The sequence below is a fragment of the Phyllobates terribilis genome, unplaced genomic scaffold, assembly GCF_046119375.1.
Source record: "Phyllobates terribilis strain yellow unplaced genomic scaffold, ASM4611937v1 Scaffold_99__1_contigs__length_5935540, whole genome shotgun sequence".
Lineage (NCBI taxonomy): Eukaryota > Metazoa > Chordata > Amphibia > Anura > Dendrobatidae > Phyllobates > Phyllobates terribilis.
In genome coordinates this window covers 850,969-875,473 of record NW_027362859.1, presented here as the reverse complement: position 1 = coordinate 875,473, position 24,505 = coordinate 850,969, and the positions used below count along the sequence as shown (strand labels likewise).

The 24,505-nt window shown below is 45.2% G+C and overlaps 1 protein-coding gene across 1 annotated transcript in view; it reads right to left on the bottom strand.

The window, feature by feature from the left end:
• Positions 1-24,220, bottom strand: part of LOC141198696 (uncharacterized) — a 29,575-nt gene extending 5,355 nt beyond the window's left edge. The window contains exons 1-6 of the mRNA XM_073663103.1: positions 24,135-24,220; positions 2,012-2,161; positions 1,703-1,882; positions 1,496-1,619; positions 1,315-1,412; positions 1,029-1,119 (exon numbers count right to left, since the gene is read on the bottom strand). Coding sequence (XP_073519204.1) covers positions 1,029-1,119; positions 1,315-1,412; positions 1,496-1,619; positions 1,703-1,882; positions 2,012-2,083 — 565 coding nt within the window. The 5' untranslated portion in view covers positions 2,084-2,161; positions 24,135-24,220. The remainder of the gene's footprint in view (positions 1-1,028; positions 1,120-1,314; positions 1,413-1,495; positions 1,620-1,702; positions 1,883-2,011; positions 2,162-24,134) is intronic.
• Between the last annotated feature and the right edge of the window lie 285 nt (positions 24,221-24,505).

Sequence of the window (24,505 nt, the reverse complement as noted above, 5' to 3'; positions counted from 1 at the left end):
CGGTGATATGTTTGAATCACTCCCGTGTGCATGATTTGCGACTGTTTGACAGCTTTATTACATGTGAAAAATGTGTAAGAAATAGACATTCCTCCCACGTATTAAAACTGTCAAACAGTCGCAAATCATGCACACGGGAGCGATTCAACCATATCACCGAGCAGCTGTAATTACTTGGAGCATGGCCCGAGCATACTCGGAACAGAACATACTCGCTCAACACTAATTATTACTTTATTTTTTTTGTTTGCTTTTTGGTTGTTTTGTTGTCTTCATGTCATGTAGTTGCAAAGAATAAATGTAATATGGTTTTTGTTCCCCATGATTTCTGTACATATTATTCCTGTACAGTCAATTTTTAGGACCACAGGTATATTTGTACAGCACGGCTAACTTTGTATATTTCTCTTCTTCTAGCGATGTTTGAGAAAGACCCTCATATTAGGTAATATTAACTCAATATATAACTCTAATAGTTTCTGTCTATATCACACGTCCCTGTTGGACCTTATCTAGGATCTATTGTCCACCTGGCTTATCCTTCTGACACCACTCCTCTACCTCTATATTTATTTTTTTGGTGGGGTTCTAGGAATTGTCACTATAATATTCTGTAGCCTATAATAGGCAGAACCTGCCATATCTGTTATACCTGTATTAATTTTGGTTTGTTTTGTTTAGTGATGGATTTGCCTTCAAAAAGACCGGTAAAACGGTGGAAATGTTGGCCCATGCTCTGGGCTTATGCTCTGTTTACAAGAGGGGTATATTTCTTATTCAATAAAGGCCCATCATAATATTTTTCTTCAAGTGATTTTCCAACTTGTCAGCACATTCTACGCACGCTGTCATTTGGCTTTAGTTTACAGATCTGGACAGGTAACGGTCAGCAGGAGAATGTTGTGATCTAGAAGCAAAATGGTGATCACACGATTGTGATACGGCCGGACTACACCACCGATAAAACAGCCACAGCCGGTGACTGAGAAGAATCTGTGACTTCTCAGCATTTAGTGGTTACTACTAACCTGGGTGGTCATATGTAGGAATCTTCTCTTTACACCGCTCATCACCCCTCACATATGTCTCTGTAGTATTAATATGGGACAGATCTTCACCCTGAGACAAATATTGTAAAAGATACAGACAGAAGAAGTCACATCTATGATCAGCTCTAATCCTGCCATCTCCACCGTTCTTATTACACAAGTACAAAACATATAATACTGGTGGATAAAACAAGACTGAGCACAAGACCTTCACAGCCGTCTACACATCATAGGGGAGATCTCATGACACCTTCTCTCCATCTACCTGATGATCCTGAGGAACATTGGGATCTTCTTGTTCACAGTCCTGTGGAAGAAGAGGACAGGGACATCTCTCTGGTGTTGTCCTCTTACTGGATAGATCTGGAGGAAACACATACAGGGACTGAATTCATTCTTTACATACAGATAATTATAGGCCGTGTGTATTTAGTCCTGTCTATTACCTGGTGATGTGAGGGGCTGGGGAACCTCCATCATGACGTCCTTGTACAGATCTTTCTGTCCTTTTAAATACTCCCACTCCTCCATGGAGAAATAGACGGCGAAATCCTGACACCTTATAGCAATCTGACAGATACAATGATACAGTCATCCCCCCGATCCCTTCATAGCGTTACTGTATAATGTCCCAGCATTCCCAGCAGTGTCACCTCTCCAGTCAGCAGCTCAATCATCTTGTAGGTGAGCTCTAGGATCTTCTGGTCATTGATGTCCTCATGTATCAGGGGGTGAGGTGGAGGCCCTGTGATTGGGCTCAGGGGTCTTCCCCATCCCTCAGACACAGGGTCCTGACGGTGCTCACTAGAGGTCTTCTTCACTACTGTGTAATCCTGGTTATGGAGAGACACATGAATAAATCTCACTACAGACATTTCCAGAGTCCTCACCTCTCCAGCTCTGTCCATTTGTTATTCCCATAGATAAGAATGATGTGATGTGACGTCATCAGAATCTCTCACCTCTCCAGTAAGCCGGAAGAGGATCTCTAGGGTGAGGTGTAATATTCTCTCCGCCATCTTGTCTCTGTCCATATCTATCTTTGACCGGTAAATGAGGAAAATTCTCTTCTATAGAAGATCTTCACTGAAAGGGTCCGATATTGTAGAGACCTGAATGGGAAGATGATGAGCTGATGTAACATCATAAAAATCCTGTGTAATAATACAATTACTGGAGATAATAAGGGGAAACATATGAGGAGATTTACTATTTTATACCATTTAGTTTTCTTCTTTACATCTACTAATAAAACCTATACATTTTAGGTCACAGACAACAAGAAGTTTCTGCAGCTGAATACATTTCTCGTAGATTCATCTTCCATAACTCTAATTCTCGTCTCATTTACCGACACTGGAATAGGCATTAGCAATACTGCAGGAGATATTTATTACACGTGACATGAGAAATAACTACTTCATGATGAGGACAACATATCTTCATCTTCTACTTAGGCTCTAGAAACATATTTGGCCACAGTCTTTCACTGACTATATCATCACCGGCCGTCTATATAAATGTTTCCCGTCTTCCCCAGACTCTTATCTTCTAACTAATTAGATCTCATGTCTGATTCACACACAGAAGTTTGAGGCATTTCTAAAAGCTTTTTTGTTTGTACAAACACAGTGCATAGAAATTATTAGATACCAAAATCTCCATGTACAGTGTTTTATGGGGTTTGTTTCTGGCCTTAGGCTTTCCCATATTACAAGAAAAACACCAGAAAAAAGCAGATATTAAAATGTTTCAAAAGAAAATTGGCACCAATAATTTTTGTAAAAAGAAAAAAAACATGCAAAAAGCATAAGTTGGATTTCAGGTTACAGCGCTAGTCAAGTAGGATGCAAGTGAAAAGCTCCTGCACCCGACTTAAATAAAACCAGAGATAAGCACCAATAAATGGCCTAGACAAGCCTACCAATGGGTAAAAACCTTGACAAACCTGCCCTACTCTTGCATGAACCAGTATCTGCTTTGCCGAACGGATGGCGGGACAATATGGCGCTGACCCCAGAATGCGTCTCAGCAACGCAAACAGCTTTACCTCCGTCTAACAGTGAATATACTGAGGATGCATCATTAACAGAGGTACCCTCCGATTAGCTGGACTATAAATAACTGGCTGTTGAAAGCAGAATTGCTCCTGATATTCAAAAGATTCTGGAGCAACCATCCAAACCTCCCTCAACCACTTACAGTGAGAACTACGTGGCCACAAAGATAGAATCGCAGAGCTTGAACAACGGGTCCTGCATTTGAAAGATGCAAATAGTTAAATGAAAACTTACATAGGGATTTTATTAATACTTTTATTAAATCACTAGAGTAACATAAAATATAAAAACTAATTAAAAAATTATAAACGGGTTTATTTTTAATTGTAAAAGAGAAGCAATAATAAAAATGGTAATAATAATACATTTGTGAGGCCTAGTCCCAGTTAGTTAGTAAGTTAGTGTAGTGTTAGTGTAGGGGGTACAATTGGGGAAAGAAGGTTGAACTTGATGGACCTAGGTCTTTATTCAACCTATGTTACGATGTACTATGTTGCGTTAAAGAAATGTCTACAGAATCCAGCCGCCTCAGTGAAAGGCCGGAGTCCCATTAGCGTGTGGCATCCGATGCGCGAGCGACATGCGAATGACACTCGGCTCCTGCTCTGCTGAGAGCGAGAGCCAAGTGTCAGTGCTCTGATCCGCTCACATGAGAGGATTGCAGCACAGTTGCGGAGAAGATGGAGAAATTAATTTCTCCATCTCCTCTTTTGCTGGTGTCGGCGGGAATCGCAATGCATTAGGGTGATATCAGAGTGCAGTGCGATGTTTCACATGCAGCCATAGACTTGTATGGGTGCGTGAGATCCGAATTCAGCGTGCAATCGCACCATGCATTTTTTTTTTTTAGTCCAATCGCAATTCGATCGGAGCTGGGAAAAAAAAAAAAGCATATGAGCACACACTCAAAAATTAACACTGGACCTAATGCAATCCAATGTTTTACTGGATTGCATTAGTCCGAATTAATCACAAGTGACAGCAAGTCCAAAAGGTGGAAGATCTAGAGAATAGATACAGACGTAGTAACTTGAGACTAATAAGGCTAATGGAGTCGGTTCCTGCCTCAAAATTACAGCGACTTTGTGAGAGAGATCTGCCTCAATCACTGGGTCTCAGCCATAGCTGCAGAGTTGAAAGAGCACAGAGAGTGGGACTGGATATACATTCTCACCAACAATGAAATTCTTAGATTACAACGACAAAGCAGACATTATGAGAGCTTACAGAAAAAGGTATCACTGTCACGGGTGTGTCAGAAGTGACAGACAGTCGCCCTACAGCTGGTTGCAGGAGATCTCTACGTTTGGCATTACAGACACCTTCTTAGAGGCTGTCTCTCTAGGACCCAGCGGCTATCTTCCTCTGGCTAATGAACACCCTGGCCTGGGTGTATAAATACCTGCTGTCTGCTAGAGGGAGGTGCCGGCAACACTCACATTACCCTTTGTGAAGGCTCGGAGCAAAGTGCATTACTTCATCCTCTCTGAAGCTACGGTTGTTCATCTCTCTGAAGTTGACTAAAAGCTAAGCTATCTTCCCTTGCTTGTTACCCCTTGTTATCATTAGTAGTCAGTGGGGATTGACTAGCGCTCATCCCGCTCCCTTCCCTAGCCAGGGCCAAACGCCAGGGAAAGACAGGTGGAGGTTTGCGTGCGGCGATTGGTGAAGAGCAAATGTAGGGACATTAGTGGAGACAGGGTGATACTAGATCAGCCTAGGAGGTCTCCACTTCCCCCTTTCCATAGAGTCTGGGCGCTCCCTTTTCCCCTTCCCTTTGTGTTGCACTAAGTCTTTCTTACACCTTACATGACTATCGCCCTTTGATAATGAAAGTAATGAGGCTCTTACTATTTGAAGATGACATAGTTACATAGGTTGAATAAAGACCTAGGTCCATCAAGTTCAACCTTCTTCCTCCAATTGTACATTTTGTCACTAATTTAACTATAACCCACAATGTTATGCGTAGTGAGGAAATCATCCAGCCCTTTTTGATTCGGAAGATGTCACCAAACACAAGAGGTCCTTTAAAAAAAATCTGTTCAACTTTATTCCAGTAAAAGTGGAGGTTCACACTCCAGTACCCTGCTGTACTAAGAATTTTCCAGGAAAAGTTATTACTTTTAAGTCGCCTCGAGAGGCTGAAAGGGACATGGACACTTCACTCTCCAAATCATCGAGACATGGAGGTTAGGAAAGAAGTGAATGAGAAGAAGTCGGACCCTACTCAACCCCAAAGGCCCAAGGACGGCATAGACACCGGAGCAGATCACCTACTTGAATGGTAATCACTTTTCGAAAGATTTGTAAATGTTGAAAAAGTTATGTCTCCGACTGGTTTACATATCAGGAAGTGAATTGCTTGTTTACATCATCTTAATTCTCCATGTAGAGAGTTACATTATTTTTCCTGACTTTAATGAGAGGGACCAATATTGTTTATTGTTCTCTTTGAAAAACAGTCTCAATGTTGATGCTATATATTTTTTCTTTGTCTTTTCTATCATAGGAACATTGCTGCTAAATAATTCACAGTAGCATTTATAGACACAGTATATAAAGTTCTTAGAGTTATTAATGCTACATAAATGATTAAGGCTATGAAGTTACATGCACCCTGTTGGTGAACGAGTTGACCCAGGTGCGGGAAGAGTCTCTTCTTTTCCCTTTCTTAGTTTTTAATTTAGCTTAATATTCTGAGGTCCAACTCACCAGAAAAAAAAGAGAAGTCCATAGCGTGGTCAGTGGTGCAAACACTATTAGCAGGGCAACTTACTGCAGAGCATAAACAGTTAAGTGGTTAATTGTTAAGGGTTTGGGGTTTCCCCCATGTAGTGATGTCTTCCCCCTCTCTACTTCCCTCTTGTAACGCTCTGGCGGGCTGACCCTGGGTCCTCCCTATCACTACTATACTGAGAAATAAAAATAACTATTAATAAAATTACCAAAATCAAAATAGGACTATCAATAGCCCGGAGTGATGTACACTCGATTATTAACCAAATGGGGAAAACCCCATATAATATCCCTCACTATAAGGCTATAAATTTTCACTTTTATTTAATTATTCCATTAAAATGAAGAAAGGGTATTAAAAGTTTGTCCCTAATCTACCAAAGCGTTTTGTTTAGAAATAAAAACAGACAACATGATAAAAATAGCAATTGCGAGATTATTGTTTATTGCCAGAAAATTGATTGCAAAATATTGGATTAGAGAGGAGCCCCCGTCCAGACGCAAATTCATGGCCCAAACGAACTATATAATTCAACCTGAAATAAGTATTTACACCAAGAAGAATAAGCAGGAATACTTCCATAAATTATGACAGCCATGGTTGGATAGGATCAATTCGAGTAACACCTATATATACTACTGTAGAGTAAAAAAACTGCATGGCAGAGTGGAGAGGGAAGAAGGAAAGAAGAAAAGGGGAAGAGAAGGAAAGGGAGTAGGGGAAGGAAAGAAAAAGAGTAAAGTGAGGAAGAAAAGGAAAGGAAAGTACGAAAGTCTATTAGGACGGGCCAAAGGCAGCATCCAATAAGTTACCTTTTAACGCCTCCATAAATATTACACTAAAGTTGCATGAAAGCACTGACTTGGTTGGTTTGGTTGACTATATAATATATTTGGGGGCCTCCCGACAGATGATGTCAGGGCAGAGAAGGATCTGGCATCGTGTATTTCAGAGGCTAATAAGTTTGTTCTTCCTGTAGATAATCCTCCGCTAGAGAAGTCAGGAGCAGACTCTCATACACACCACAGGAAAGCTGGAATATTTGTGTGTATGGGGAGTCTGGAGAGATGTCATCTGCCAAATGACCGTTCAGCCAACATTTATCTCATGTGTATGGGGCCGTTCGTATTACACTAACAGGCAGGGATAATACACGGCACTACAGTAGTACAGTGCATCACCCGACCAATCAGAGGCTTCTGTGTTGTATGATTGCACTAATGAGAGTTGTTTAAAAAAATTAAAAAAAAGGTTTAAAATGAAAAAATATATCACAGCTTTAATAACAAGAAATATCGGTCACTATAGGGAAAACAGACTCACTGCACAATTTTAGTTAAGTCACGTCCATAACAACTTTATTTTACTCTATCATCCTATAAACATCCTATAAACAGTGGTATAGATAAAAATCACAGGTCCCACAGCAATAGCGGTAATTGGCCCCCAAAGTCCAAAAAAACTTTTCTTACCCAACAAGAACTTGACGATAAGTACATATATCAGATAGCAGGCACAATACTTCATGAATGCTTCTTCCGTACAGTGTCCATTTTACGACATGATCAGATATCAAAATCAAACATCAGAATGTCAGCCTGAGGCTAAATACCCTGTCTGACAAGTGATTTTGACAACTGATCCTGGCAAGTGACTTTTACAACTGTAATAATAATAAAAGAAAGTCACTGTTCGCTGATGGGACTTGAACCCAAAATTCTGTCCAGAAGTCAGTACACTAACCACTGAGCTATAAACTCAGTTGATGAAAGCCAAGCGCTCTGTTTGGTTATAGGATTTTCAGTGCAAACCTGTCTGAAACGGATTGGGGCTTTCAGAAATACCTGCTCCAAGCCAAATTCAAATGAGGTTTGATTTTGATGTGTGACTTTCTTCAAACATCAGAATCACAATAACTTTTAGTCATCCTGAGTATTTTCATGGTTGATCTCATAAGACAAGAAAAGCTCCCAGGCATTATGTCATGGCTGGATAGCTCAATGGTAAGGCATCAGCCTCTGAAACTACAATGGTTCGGTTCAAATCCCAATAGGAATGTTTTTTTTTTTTTTGTAATTATGCCTATTTAGCACACAAACTACAGGGGTACTCTTCTAGACGTAGAGTTTTGGGTTCAAGTCCCATAAGTGAACAGTGAATATTTTTTTTATTATTATTACAGTTGTAAAAGTCACTTGTCAGAATCACTTGTCAAAAATGGACACTGTACTTCTGCATTATGCAGAGTCAAGAACTTTCTGGTTATACAGTGCTGGCCAAAAGTATTGGCACCCCTGCAATTCTGTCAGATAATACTCAGTTTCCTCCTGAAAATGATTGCAATCACAAATTCTTTGGTATTCTTCTCTTCATTTAATTTGTCTTCAATGAAAAAAATACAAAAAGAATTGTCCTAAAGCCAAATTGGATATAATTCCACACCAAACCTAAAAAAGGGGGTGGACAAAAGTATTGGCACCCTTTGAAAAATCATGTGATGCTTCTCTAATTCATGTAATTAACAGCACCTGTAACTTACCTGTGGCACCTAACAGGTGTTGGCAATAACTAAATCACACTTGCAGCCAGTTAACATGGATTAAAGTTGACTCAACCTCTGTCCTGTGTCCTTGTGTGTACCACATTGAGCATGGAGAAAAGAAATAAGACCAAAGAACTGTCTGAGGACTTGAGAAACCAAATTGTGAGGAAGCATGAGCAATCTCAAGGCTACAAATCCATCTCCAAAGACCTGAATGTTCCTGTGTCTTCCGTGCGCAGTGTCATCAAGAAGTTTAAAGCCCATGGCACTATGGCTAACCTCCCTAGATGTGGACGGAAAAGAAAAATTGACGAGAGATTTCAATGCAAGATTGTGCGGATGGTGGATAAAGAACCTCGACTAACATCCAAACAAGTTAAAGCTGCCCTGCAGTCCGAGGGTACAACAGTGTCAACCCGTACTATCCGTCGACGTCTGAATGAAAAGGGACTGTATGGTAGGATACCCATGAAGACCCCACTTCTTACCCCGAGACATAAAAAAGCCAGGCTGGAGTTTGCCAAAACTTACCTGAGAAAGCCTAAAACGTTTTGGAAGAATGTTCTCTGGTCATATGAGACAAAAGTAGAGCTTTTGGGGAAAAAGCATCAACATAGAGTGTACAGGAAAAAAAAAGAGGCATTCAAAGAAAAGAACACGGTCCCTACAGTCAAACATGGCGGAGGTTCCCTGATGTTTTGGGGTTGCTTTGCTGCCTCTGGCACTGGACTGCTTGAGTGTGTGCATGGCATTATGAAGTCTGAAGACTACCAACAAATCTTGCAGCATAATGTAGGGCCCAGTGTGAGAAAGCTGGGTCTCCCTCAGAGGTCATGGGTCTTCCAGCAGGACAATGACCCAAAACACACTTCCAAAAGCACTATAAAATGGTTTTAGAGAAAGCACTGGAGACTTCTAAGGTGGCCAGCAATGAGTCCAGACCTGAATCCCGTAGAACACCTGTGGAGAGATCTCAAAATGGCAGTTTGGAGAAGGTACCCTTCAAATATCAGGGACCTGGAGCAGTTTGCCAAAGAAGAATGGTCTACAATTCCAGCAGAGCATTGTAAGAAACTCATTGATGGTTACCGGAAGCGGTTGTTCGCAGTTATTTTGGCTAAAGGTTGTGCAACCAAGTATTAGGCTGAGGGTGCCAATACTTTTGTCCGGCCCTTTTTTTGGAGTTTTGTGTGAAATGATCAATGATTTGATTTTTGCTTCATTCTCTTTTGTGTTTTTTCCTTGCAAGCAAATTAAATGAAGAGAATAATACCAAAGAGTTTGTGATTACAATCATTTTCAGGAAGAAACTGAGTATTATCTGACAGAATTGCAGGGGTGCCAATACTTTTGGCCAGCACTGTATGTAGAAGTACATAACTATTGTTACAAGCTACAACAGTCCAACAAACCATTATGGTAAGGCCTATAATCTCCTGTGGGGACCATATGGGTTGAGATGTGTCGCTACAGTCCTTCACAGCTACTCTCAGCTCCCAGTTGATTTGTGAGGACCTCACTGGCTGAGGTGCATCGGTACACAGGGTTGGACTGGGGTGCCGTGGGTCCACCAGGGGAACTGACTCTCTAGGGGCCCACACTACAGCCCACCATAAACTGTTTTATTACTTGTTATGCTTTTCTATAATGTACTATAATTACATGATTGGCCGCGCTGTGGAGCACCAAGCGGCAGGACTTTGTTTGAACAGTCATTCCGTACTGCCAGAGTCCTTTTAATGGTAACTTGTCACCTTGAAAAACGCTATTTATCTGCAGATATGGGGTTAATCTGCAGGTAAAAAGGGTTTAAAGCCTGGTTAGACGGCTTAATGGAAAGGCATTGGCTACACAGAGAAAATTACATTTTATTCTCCCTGCCGCCACTCGCTTCCTGTTATTGGGTTGGTGCAAGGAGGGAGACATTACAGTCACCGCAAACTACAAAGTGAGGGTGCTGCAATAACGTCCGGCACCTTGATTGTGACACTTCCATGGAGCCCAACCTTAGACTGAGCTTCATTGAATGACCAACATGGCAGCAGCACCTGGCAACTAGTGCTGAGCGAGCGTGGTCGGATAAGGTGTGATCCCAGCGTGCTTGGGTGTTATCTGAGTATCTTGTAGTGCTTTGCTAATATGCTCGAGTCCCTGGGGTAGCATGTTTTGCGGCGGAGACCGAAGCAACACATGCAGGAATTACCTAAAAAACAGGCAATTCCTGCATGTGTTGCGTCTGTCCACCGCTGCAAAATATGCTACCACGCAGAAATGCACAGACACACTCAGACAATCACACACAAAAATGCAGACAAGCAGGGAAGAACGCACACATGTGTGAAGACTAGTGTTGAGCATTCCAATACTGTAATATCGGGTATCGGCCGATATTCGCGGTATCGGAATTCCGATACTTAATTCCGATACTTTTACAATATCGGATACCGGAATCGGAAGTTCCCATAATGCCTGCGCTCTGCAGTGTCTCTGAAGTATGACAAGCTGGATGGCAGCGCGATCCAGCCTGTCATCAGAATGCCATCCCAGCGGGGGAGAATTCTCCTGATTGTTTAAAAGCCGGCGGGCGGTATAAAGCCGCCGGCTTTTAAACAATCACACAGCCCCATACTGCTTCCCCGCAGCCTCCCACCCCGATCCTCCGCTCCCCTCGCCACCTCCCATCCCGATCGTAAGTTAGGACCGGGCGGGGAGCGCAGCTCCAAGGAGCGGGGAGCGAAGGACCCGGGCGGGGAAGCCGGCAATGAAAAGACTTCACCGCCGGCTTTCCCGTTCTCTGCTGCGCTTTCCCGCCGGTTATTTCAAATGAACAGCTGAGGTATCAGCTGATGCCGATCAGCTGTTCATTTGAAGTCGCCGCGTTGCCCTCAGAGGGTTCATGTGAGTTCATGCTTGACTGCATGAACTCACATGAACTTTCCCACGGCCGCACAGGTCAGCCTCACCTCCCGGACCATCAGCCCGTCATGATTAGTGTGTGTGCGGGGTGTGTGTGCGCGATGTTTGTGCGGGTGTGCGCGGTGTCTGTGCGATGTGTGCGGGTGTGTGCGTGCAGGCAGACATAGGCCGATGTGACACTACTACTCCCATCGGCCTATGTCTGTCCCCCGTCCACTCGTGCCAGCAGGATCAGCTCGATGGGAGCAGTAGTTCCCATCAGCCTGATCCTGCTATTTAAATTGCCCTACTGTGTCCCCAATAAATGTTAAATACATGTCATTGGTGGCCAGTGGTTACCTAAAAGAAATTAGTTCATACATTACCTGTCCCCGCCGATCGCCACCTAAAATAAAGTAAAAAATAAAAAACTACACCTATACTCACCTAGACACCTAATTCCCCGAAGCCATCGATCTCCTGTAATAAAATATAAAATAATAAACCACAACCTTATCCTTACCCCTCCGTAGCAGTCCACTAGTGTCCCACGAAGATCTCCAGTTCAGAGCAGCCACATAGAATGTGACCGCTCTGAACCGCTGCCGCCGCTAGAATGACGGGGCCGTAAGGGTTCACCGGAGTTCAGGCAGCGCTGCTCCGGTTAGCTCCTTTACGGCCCTGCTGTATCGTGTGAAATTCCCACGGTACAGCAGTGCCGTAAAGGAGGTCTCCGGAGCTGCGCTGCCTGAATGCACTCCGGTGACCTCAGTCAGTGGCTCCCGCTGCCGGGAGCGGACGTGTTCCCGGCAGCGTGAGCTTACAGCAGCCATGCACAGCTGTCACCATCTCCAGATGTGACAGCTGTGCATGGGAGATCAGCGCAGGAACGTGGACAGGTAACTATTATTTTTAGTAAACTAAGAATTAAATAAAATTGTGTGTTTTATTTCAAATAAATTATTTTTTTCTGAGTGTAGTGTGTTTTTTCTTTTTAACACTTTGTAGGTTAGTAATGGGGGTGTCTTATAGACGCCCATCATTACTAACCTGGGCTTCATGGCAGCTGGCGCTGACATGAACCCCACCACTATTACCCCCTGCCACCGCACCAGGGCAGCGTGCAAGAGCGAGGCTAAGTGCCAGAGTTGGCGCATCCTATGGATGCGCCATTTCTGGGGCGGCTGACGACTGGTGTTTCTAGCCTGGGAGGGGGCCAATATTCATGGCACCCTTCCTGGGCTATTAATATCAGCCCCCAGCTGTCTGCCTAGCCTTTGCTAGCTATTAAAATAGGGGGGACCCCACGTCATTTTTTTGGGGGGGGGTCCCCCATTTTAATAGCTAGTAAAGGCTAGGTATTCAGCTGGGGGCTGATATTAGTAGCCTGGGAAGCTCCGTGGGTTTTACCCCCTTCCCAGGCTTCAAACATCTGCCCCAGCCGTCTGCTTAACCTCCGCTAGAGACTAAAATTATGGGGGATCCCACGCTATTTTTTTTTTAAATAAATCCATTATTTTAACACTAAATGACATTTGAGGAGTTAATAAAGATGCAGTCCCTAAATTATTATTTATTTTTTAATTAATTTTTCCCAAAACTTTTGACGTGGGCTTCGCCATATTTTTGTATGCCAGCCAGGTACAGCATCCAGCTTCTATGAACGCGCCATTTTCCGGGGCGGCTGCGGACTGCAATTTTCAGCGGGGGGCAGAAAGCTTGGGCCTCCCTGCGCTGCAGATTCCATCCCCCAGCTGCCTAGTTGTACCTGGCTGGACACAAAAATAGGGAGAAGCTCCACGTTTTTTTTTTTTTTAATTATTTCATGAAATTCATGGAATAATTAAGAAAAAAAGGGCTTCCCTATATTGTTGTGTCCAACCAGGTACAAATAGGCAGCTGGTGGTTGGGGGCAGCCCGTTCCTGCCTGCTGTACCTGGCTGGACCCAAATATAGTGCAAAGCCCCACGTCAATTTTTTTTTAATTATTTCAGGAAATTCATGAAATAATTAAAAAAAAATTATGTGGGGCTTCGCCCTATATTTGTGTCCAGTCAGGTACAGCAGGCAGGAACGGGCTGCCCCCAACCACCAGCTGCCTATTTGTACCTAGCCGGACACAACAATATAGGGAAGCCCTTTTTTTCTTAATTATTCCATGAATTTCATGAAATAATTAAAAAAAAAAATACGTGGGGCTTCGCCCTATTTTTGTGTCCAGCCAGGTACAACAAGGCAGCTGGGGGCTGGAATCCGCAGCGCAGGGAGGCCCAAGCTTTCTGGGCCCCACCCGCTGCAAATTGCAGTCCGCAGCCGCCCCGGAAAATGGCGCGTTCATAGAAGCGCCATCTTCTGGCGCTGTACCCAACTCATCCAGGGCCCTGGTGCGGTGGCTCACTGGGTAATAAAGGGGTTAAGGCCAGCTTGGCATTATCAGCTGGCCCTAAGCCCAAAATTCATGGGGTCACGCCAATATTAGACATGACCACCATGAATTTCTAGCAAAGTATTTAAAAAAAACACAAACACCCAGAAAAAAGTCCTTTAATTGAAATAAAGACACAATTCTTTATTGTTCTAAATTAAACCATACTTACAGTCACGCCCATTCCAGCTGAAGCCAACGATCTCCTGCAATAAAAGTAAAATAATAAAGCAACCTCATCCTTACCTTTCCATGGTTCCCAGGACAGCTTCAGCTCTGCTACATCGAGATGACAGGCTGGACCGCAGCAGAACGCTGCCATCCAGCCTGTCATCCCGCAGACACTGAGAAGCGCAGGCATGCTTGCGCTCCTCAGTGTCTCGCTGTGACGGCATCCAGATGAGCCGAGGTCATGTCCAATGAACTCAGCTCACCTCATGTACGTCACTGACAGCGTGGGAAAATTCTCCTGCACTCAGCACTTCAGCGTGAGAATTTTCCCACGCTGTCAGTGACGTGCATGAGGTGAGCTGAGTTCATTGGACATGACCTCACCTCATGTATGTCACTGACAGCGTGGGAGAATTCTCACGCTGAAGCGCTGAGTGCAGGAGAATTTTCCCACGCTGTCAGTGACGTGCATGAGGTGAGCTGAGTTCATTGGACATGAACTCGGCTCATCTGGATGACGTCACAGAGAGACACTGAGGAACGCAAGCATGCCTGCGCTTCTCAGTGTCTGCGGGATGACAGGCTGGATGGCAGCGTTCTGCTGCGGTCCAGCCTGTCATCTCGATGTAGCAGAGCTGAAGCTGTCCTGGGAACCATGGAAAGGTAAGGATGAGGTTGCTTTATTATTTTACTTTTATTGCAGGAGATCGTTGGCTTCAGCTGGAATGGGCGTGATGGTAAGTATGGTTTAATTTAGAACAATAAAGAATTGTGTCTTTATTTCAATTAAAGGACTTTATTCTGGGTGTTTGTGTTTTCTTTTAACTTTGACTATGGGGTTAGTAATGGGGGTGTCTTATAGACGCCTCTCCATTACTAACCTGGGCTTGATGTCAGCTGGCATTATAAGCTGACATCAACCCCAACCCTATTACCCCCTGCCACCGCACCAGGGCAGCGTGGAAGAGCGAGGCTAAGTGCCAGAATTGGCGCATCCTATGGATGCGCCATTTCTGGGGCGGCTGACGGCTGGTGTTTCTAGCCTGGGAGGGGGCCAATATTCATGGCACCCTTCCTGGGCTATTAATATCAGCCCCCAGCTGTCTGCCTAGCCTGTGCTAGCTATTAAATTAGGGGGGACCCCACGTTATTTTTTTGGGGGGGGTTCCCCCATTTTAATAGCTAGTAAAGGCTAGGTATTCAGCTGGGGGCTGATATTAGTAGCCTGGGAAGCTCCGTGGGTATTACCCCCTTCCCAGGCTTCAAACATTTGCCCCAGCTGTCTGCTTAACCTCCGCTAGAGCCTAAAATTAAGGGGAACCCCACGCCAATTTTTTTTTAAATAAATCCTTTATTTTAACACTAAATGACAAGTACAGTAAGCAACACTGTCACTGTACTTCATATATATGTGACTGACATGTTTCTATCTATCTAATCTATGTGTGATTCTCTATTCTTTCTATTCTAAATTGTCGGGTACAGATGCTGAATTGCCGGCCGGCTTTTTTAAAGAGACGGTGCATGAAAACACTATTATTTTTTTAAATAAATCCTTTACACTAAATGACAAGTACAGTAAGCAACACTGTCACTGTACTTCTTATATATGTGGCTGACATGTTTCTATCTATCTAATCTATGTGTGAAGCTCTATTCTGTCTGTTATAAATTGTCGGGTACCGCTGCTGAATTGCCGGCCGGCTTTTTTAAAGAGACGGTGCACGAAAACACTAATATTTTTTTTAATAAATCCTTTACACTAAATGACAAGTACAGTAAGCAACACTGTCACTGTACTTCATATATATGTGACTGACATGTTTCTATCTATCTAATCTATGTGTGAAGCTCTATTCTTTCTGTTGTAAATTGTCGGGTACCGGTGTATGCCGCTGATGAATTGCCGGCTTTTCATATCATTCTACATTATTCTTAGTTGTTTTACTTCATGTAGAATTAACCTACAAGGAAAGAAAGGGTTTATTTTCATTCCGATATTTGTGTCCCATTGACTTGCATTGGTTTCCGGTATCGGAATCGGCGATATCCGATACTTTTTGGGTATCGGCCCGATCCAATCCGATACGATATTTCCTGATATCGGAAGGTATCGCTCAACACTAGTGAAGACACATATACATACGTAGACATGCTGGCACTCAAATACATACACACAAACACATGCAGGCATATACACACACACACACACACACACACACACACACACACACACATATGCAGGTACAGTGCCTACAAGTAGTATTCAACCCCCTGCAGATTTAGCTGGTTGACACATGCGGAATTAACTTGGCATTGTGACATTTGTACTGTAGATCAGCCTGGAAGTGGGAAATGCACTGCAGCAAATTTTTTTTTGTTTGTTTTTTTTATAACGTTAAAAGTTAATTCAGAGTGTCATTTATTATTCAACCCCTCAAACCACAAGAATTCTGTTTGGTCCCCCAAAAGTATTAAGAAGTAGTTCAGGCACCAAGAATAATGAGCTTCACATGTGTGGATTAAAGATCTCTTTTGCCAGCCTTTTCTGACTATTTAAGACCCTCCCCAAACTTGTGAACAGCACTCAGACATGGTCAACATGTGAAAGACAAAGGAGCATTCCAAGGCCATCAGAGACAAGATCATGGAGGGTCACAAGGCTGGCAAGGGGTACAAAACCCTTTCCAAGGAGTTGGGCCTACCTGTCTCCACTGTTGGGAGCATCATCCGTAAGTGGAAGGCTTATGGAACTACTGTTAGCCTTCCACGGCCAGGACAGCCTTTGAAAGTGTCCTCCCGTGCCGAGGCCAGGCTTGTCCGAAGAGTCAAGGCTAACCCAAGGACAACAAGGAAGGAGCTCCGGGAAGATCTCATGGCAGTGGGGACATTGGTTTCAGTCAATACCATAAGTAACGTACTCCACCGCAATGGTCTCCGTTCCAGAAGAGCCTGTATGGTACCTTTACTTTCAAAGCGTCATGTCAAGGCTCGTCTACAGTTTGCTCATGATCACTTGGAGGACTCTGAGACAGACTGGTTCAAGGTTCTATGGTCTGATGAGACCAAGATCGAGATCTTTGGTGCCTACCACACACGTGACGTTTGGAGACTGGATGGCACTGCATACGACCCCAAGAATACCATCCCTACAGTCAAGCATGGTGGTGGCAGCATCATGCTGTGGGGTTGTTTCTCAGCCAAGGGGCCTGGACATCTGGTCCGCATCCATGGGAAGATGGATAGCACGGCCTACCTGGAGATTTTGGCCAAGAACCTCCGCTCCTCCATCAAGGATCTTAAGATGGGTCGTAATTTCATCTTCCAACAAGACAACGACCCAAAGCACACAGCCAAGAAAACCAAGGCCTGGTTCAAGAGTGAAAAAGTCAAGGTGTTGGAGTCGCCTAGTCAGTCTCCTGACCTTAACCCAATTGAAAACTTGTGGAAGGAGCTCAAGAATAAAGTCCACATGAGACACCCAAAGAACCTAGATAACTTGGAGAAGATCTGCATGGAGGAGTGGGCCAAGATAACTCCACAGACCTGTGCCGGCCTGATCAGGTCTTATAAAAGACGATTATTAGCTGTAATTGCAAACAAGGGTTATTCCACAAAATATTAAACATAGGGGTTGTATAATAATTGACCCACACTTTTATGTTTAAAATTTAATAAAATTGAACTGAGCAACATAACTTTTTGGTTTGTAAGATTTATGCTTCTGTTCATAAAACCTACTCTCGTTTGCAGTTTGAAGGCTCTAACTTATTTGCATCTTATCAAACCAGCTAAATCTGCAGGGGGTTGAATACTACTTGTAGGCACTGTATATATACACACACTACACACACACACACATGCAGGCATATACACACACACACTGTACACACATGCAGGCATATACACACACACATATGCAGGTATATATACACACACTACACACACACATGCAGCCATATACACACACACACTGTACACACATGCAGGCAGGCATATACACACAGGCATATACACACACACTGTACACACATGCAGGCAGGCATTTACACACACAGGCATATACACACACACACACTGTACACACACACACTGTACACACACACACTGTACACACATGCAGGCAGGCATATACACACACACAGGCAGGCATATACACACACACTGTACACACACCCTGTACACACATGCAGGCAGGCATATACACACACAGGCATATACATAAAAATTCATACAAACACAAATATTACACTACCTGTACAGTACAGATGTGCTCCTAAGGCGGGAGACTGCAGTGCAGGGCGCGCTGTGACGTCACTTTTAGCAGACGTGCGGCCCTGTCTGCTGAGTGTGACGCTGCAGTGCAGCCCCTGCTCTGCTCTTCGGCTCTCCTGCTCCCAGGCCCCTCCCGCTACTGTCCTGGGCATCGCGGCGGTGAGAGTGCGTGCGCGTGCCCTTAAAGGGCCCGCGACCACTTCTTTTTTTTTTTTTTAAATATATATATATTTCTCCTCTGTCTTCTCTGCAGGGGGCCCACCGGGAAATTTCCCGGCACCCCGCCAGGCCAGTCCGAGCCTGTCGGTAAGACTCTCAAAGTCCATTCGATGAGGGCCACACACTACTGGATGTGGCACTGCATATCCATCCCTTGAGAAAGCAACGCATTGTCCACGCGAAACACGCGTTGGGTAGGTGTCCTTGCACCCTTTCATCCCCACTGGGGGGGTTCTCAGCCCTTGGGTAAGCGTTGTACTATTTATGTTTTTTTACATTGCACTTCTCAGTATACTGCATTCCCATGTTCCTTCACCTGTGACCTTCCATCTCTTTGGCTTTGACTTAGTGTGGATGCACCATAGCAGTATTGTCTGCTTCCCCCTTTTGCTTCATAAACCTTCATGTGGCCAGGTGTTAAAGGTGCTTACTGTTGGTCGTGTCATATATGTTTTTTACTCTACTTTGCACCATTTACCCAGGGCTGACTACTCTCTTTTGGGGCGTCTGCTCTTTTCTTAACACATCGTCTGTTATCCTTTTTATGGACTCCCTATGAATTTTATGGTGTATCATAATATTTAATAAATATTTTTCTACTTTCATAAAAAAAGCTCCCTCTGTCTCTTGTTTTCAGATATTCAGCTCTGTGTAGGAGAACTTGTGTCCCAGTTTGGCGACACTATAGCTTCCTCTCTAGTATAACAGACAATCCCTGCATGTGTTGCAGATGCCTAGCAGCCGCAATTTATGCAACTGTGACGATGCAAATATATTTTTCGAGCACGCAGAAGATACTCTTAGCACCCGAGCGTGCTCGGATAACACCTGGTCGTCCCTGACCAGATGATAAAAGTGTTGTCAATATATCTATACCATACTCCAATATATGGATGCCACCACTTATGATCATCCCTGAATATTGTGGTTTCCTCCTATGAGCCCAAGAATAGGTTAGCATACAAAGGGGCACAGGGGCTCCCCATCGCAGTACCCCTGAGCAGGTGGAAGTACTTCCTGTCAAAAAGAAAGAAGTTATGAGTAAGAGTGAATTTTAGCAGATCCTCCATGAAGTCATTATGTCTGCTACACTCTATTGATCTCAATTTCAAGAAATGTCTTACTCCTCTGATACCATCCTCATGTGGTATATTACTGTACAAAGCCTCGATATCTAGTAAGGTCTGCTCCCCTACATGCATGTATACATGCTCGAGGGTCTACATGTAGGGGAGCAGGCAAAGGGAAAACCAATCCCAGAGGGATTATTCCAACTACAGGACCTCAGGTGGTACTGGGGGAACATTATACTGTGGGGGTCATCATACATCCTGCATAAGGGGCATAATGGGGGCATTACACTGTGTGGGGGCATCATACATCCAGCTTAAGGGGCATAATGGGGGCATTACACTGTGTGGGGGCATCATACATCCTGCATAAGGGGCATAATGGGGGAACATTATACTGTGGGGGTCATCATACATCCTGCATAAGGGGCATAATGGGGGCATTACACTGTGTGGGGGCATCATACATCCAGCTTAAGGGGCATAATGGGGGCATTACACTGTGTGGGGGCATCATACATCCTGCATAAGGGGCATAATGGGGGCATTACACTGTGTGAGGGCATCATACATACTGCATAAGGGGCATAATGGGGGCATTACACTGTGTGGGGGCATCATATATCCTGCATAAGGGGCATTACACTGTGGGGGCATCATACATCCTGCATAAGGGGCATAATGGGGGAACATTATACTGTGGGGGTCATCATACATCCTGCATAAGGGGCATAATGGGGGCATTACACTGTGTGGGGGCATCATACATCCAGCTTAAGGGGCATAATGGGGGCATTACACTTTGTGAGGGCATCATACATACTGCATAAGGGGCATAATGGGGGCATTACACTGTGTGGGGGCATCATATATCCTGCATAAGGGGCATTACACTGTGGGGGCATCATACATACTGTATAAGGGGCATAATGGGGGCATCATACATACTGTATAAGGGGCATAATGGGGGCATCATACATCCTGCATAAGGGGCATAATGGGGGCATCATACATCCTGCATAAGGGGTATAAAGGGGGCATTACACTGTGTGGGGGCATCATACATACTGCATAAGGGGCAAAATGGGGGGCATTACACAGACTGCATAAGGGGCATAATGGGGGGCATCATACATACTGTATAAGGGGCATAATGGGGGCATTACACTGTGTGGGGGCATCATACATACTGCATAAGGGGTATAATGGGGGCATTACACTGTGTGGGGGCATCATACATCCTGCATAAGGGGCATAATGGGGGCATTACACTGTGTGGGGGCATCATACATACTGCATAAGGGGCATAATGGGGGCATTACACTGTGTGGGGGCATCATACATCCTGCATAAGGGGCATAATGGGGGCATTACACTGTGGGGGCATCATACATACTGTATAAGGGGCATAATGGGGGCATCATACATCCTGCATAAGGGGCATAATGGGGGCATTACACAGTGTGGGGGCATCATACATCCTGCATAAGGGGTATAATGGGGGCATTACACTGTGTGGGGGCATCATACATACTGCATAAGGGGCAAAATGGGGGGCATTACACTGTGTGGGGGCATCATACAGACTGCATAAGGGGCATAATAGATGCATTACACTGTGGGGGCATCATACATACTGTATAAGGGGCATAATGGGGGCATTACACTGTGTGGGGGCATCATACATCCAGCTTAAGGGGCATAATGGGGGCATTACACTGTGTGGGGGCATCATACATCCTGCATAAGGGGCATAATGGGGGCATTACACTGTGTGAGGGCATCATACATACTGCATAAGGGGCATAATGGGGGCATTACACTGTGTGGGGGCATCATACATCCTGCATAAGGGGCATCATACATCCTGCATAAGGGGCATAATGGGGGCATTACACAGTGTGGGGGCATCATACATCCTGCATAAGGGGTATAAAGGGGGCATTACACTGTGTGGGAGCATTATACATACTGCATAAGGGGCAAAATGGGGGGCATTACACAGACTGCATAAGGGGCATAATGGGGGGCATCATACATACTGTATAAGGGGCATAATGGGGGCATTACACTGTGTGGGGGCATCATACATACTGCATAAGGGGTATAATGGGGGCATTACACTGTGTGGGGGCATCATACATCCTGCATAAGGGGCATAATGGGGGCATTACACTGTGTGCGGTCATCATACATCCAGCATAAGGGGCATAATGGGGGCATTACACTGTGTGGGGGCATCACACATCCTGCATAAGGGGCATAATGGGGGCATTACACTGTGTGGGGGCATCATACATACTGCATAAGGGGCATAATGGGGGCATTACACTGTGTGGGGGCATCATACATCCTGCATAAGGGGCATAATGGGGGCATTACACTGTGGGGGCATCATACATACTGCATAAGGGGCATAATGGGGGCATCATACATCCTGCATAAGGGGCATAATGGGGGCATTACACAGTGTGGGGGCATCATACATCCTGCATAAGGGGCATAATGGGGGCATTACACTGTGTGGGGGCATCATACATACTGCATAAGGGGTATAATGGGGGCATTACACTGTGTGGGGGCATCATACATCCTGCATAAGGGGCATAATGGGGGCATTACACTGTGTGGGGGCATCATACATCCTGCATAAGGGGCATAATGGGGGTATTACACTGTGTGGTGGCATCATACATCCTACATAAGGGGTGTAATGGGGGCATTACACTGTGTGGGGGCATCATACATCCTGCATAAGGGGCATAATGGGGGCACTACACTGTGTGGGGGCATCATACATCCTGCATAAGGGGCATAATGGGGGCATTACACTGTGTGGGGGCATCATACATCCTGCATAAGGGGCATAATGGGGGCATTACACTGTGTGGGGCATCATATATACTGCATAAGGGGCATAATGGGGACATTACACATCCTGTATAAGGGGCATAATGGTGGCATTACACTGTGTGGGGGCATCATACATCCAGCTTAAGGGGCATAATGGAGGCATTACACTGTGTGGGGGCATCATACATCCTGCATAAGGGGCATAATGGGGGCATTACACTGTGTGAGGGCATCATACATACTGCATAAGGGGCATAATGGGGGCATTACACTGTGTGGGGGCATCATACATCCTGCATAAGGGGCATAATGGGGGCATTACACTGTGTGGGGCATCCTATATACTGCATAAGGGGCATAATGGGGGCATCATACATCCTGCATAAGGGGCATAATGGGGGCATTACACTGTGTGGGGGCATCATACATCCAGCTTAAGGGGCATAATGGGGGCATTACACTGTGTGCGGGCATCATACATCCGGCATAAGGGGCATAATGGGGGCATTACACTGTGTGAGGGCATCATACATACTGCATAAGGGGCATAATGGGGGCATTGCACTGTGTGGGGGCATCATACATCCTGCATAAGGGGCATAATGGGGGCATTACACTGTGGGGGGCATCATACATACTGTATAAGAGGCATAATGGGGGCATCACACTGTGGGGGCATCATACATACTGTATAAGGGGCATAATGGGGGCATCATACATCCTGCATAAGGGGCATAATGGGGGCATTACACAGTGTGGGGGCATCATACATCCTGCATAAGGGGTATAAAGGGGGCATTACACTGTGTGGGGGCATCATACATACTGCAAAGGGGCAAAATGGGGGGCATTACACTGTGGGGGCATCATACAGACTGTATAAGGGGCATAATGGGGGCATTACACTGTGGGGGCATCATACATAATGTATAAGGGGCATAATGGGGGCATTACACTGTGTGGGGGCATCATACATACTGCATAAGGGGTATAATGGGGGCATTACACTGTGTGGGGGCATCATACATCCTGCATAAGGGACATAATGGGGGCATTACACTGTGTGGGGGCATCATACATCCTGCATAAGGGGCATAATGGGGGCATTACACTGTGTGGGGGCATCATACATCCTGCATAAGGGGCATAATGGGGGCATTACACTGTGTGGGGGCATCATACATACTGCATAAGGGGCATAATGGGGGCATTACACTGTGGGGGCATCATACATCCTGCATAAGGGGCATAATGGGGGCATTACACTGTGTGGGGGCATCATACATCCTGCATAAGGGGCATAATGGGGGCATTACACTGTGTGGGGGCATCATACATCCTGCATAAGGGGCATAATGGGGGCATTACACTGTGTGGGGGCATCATACATCCTGCATAAGGGGCATAATGGGGGGCATTACACTGTGTGGGGGCATCATACATCCTGCATAAGCGGCATAATGGGGGCATTACACTGTGTGGGGGCATCATACATACTGCATAAGGGGTATAATGGGGGCATTATACTGTGTGGGGGCATCATACAACCTGCATAAGGGGCATAATGGGGGCATTACACTGTGTGGGGGCATCATACAACCTGCATAAGGGGCATAATGGGGGCATTACACTGTGTGGCCAGTAAAGGGGTCCTGTGCTATGAGAACAATACGTTTCCTCCCTTCCTGTCTCCATAGTTGGGTCGCATGTATCTATTACAGGAAACAGAACAAAAACCTTATGATTCTTATAAAGGGGCTACACAAGACCCCAAAAGAGTCTCCGTGCTGAAGGGGTTAACGCCCCCTGCGCCCAGTAATGGGGTCTCCACATACCTCCACCTGCAGAGCCGCCACCACATATATGGCTGCTCTGTGCGTACAGGAGCTGTGATGAGGTCACAGGAGGGGAGGAGTCAGGGGTCACATGATCAGGGGCCTCAGTGGATGCAGGACTCTTGTGCTGGTTGTCATGGTGCTGGATGAGCTGAAGTTTATGTGTGGGGTCAGGAGGGGTTTACAGTGTGGATGTAGCAGAGCCGCGTGTGTACGAGGTGTACGGAGCAGAGCCGCGTGTGTACGAGGTGTATGGAGCAGAGCCGTGTGTGTACGAGGTGTACGGAGCGGAGCCGCGTGTGTACGAGGTGTACGGAGCAGAGCCGCCTGTGTACGAGGTGTACGGAGCAGAGCCGCGTGTTTACGAGGTG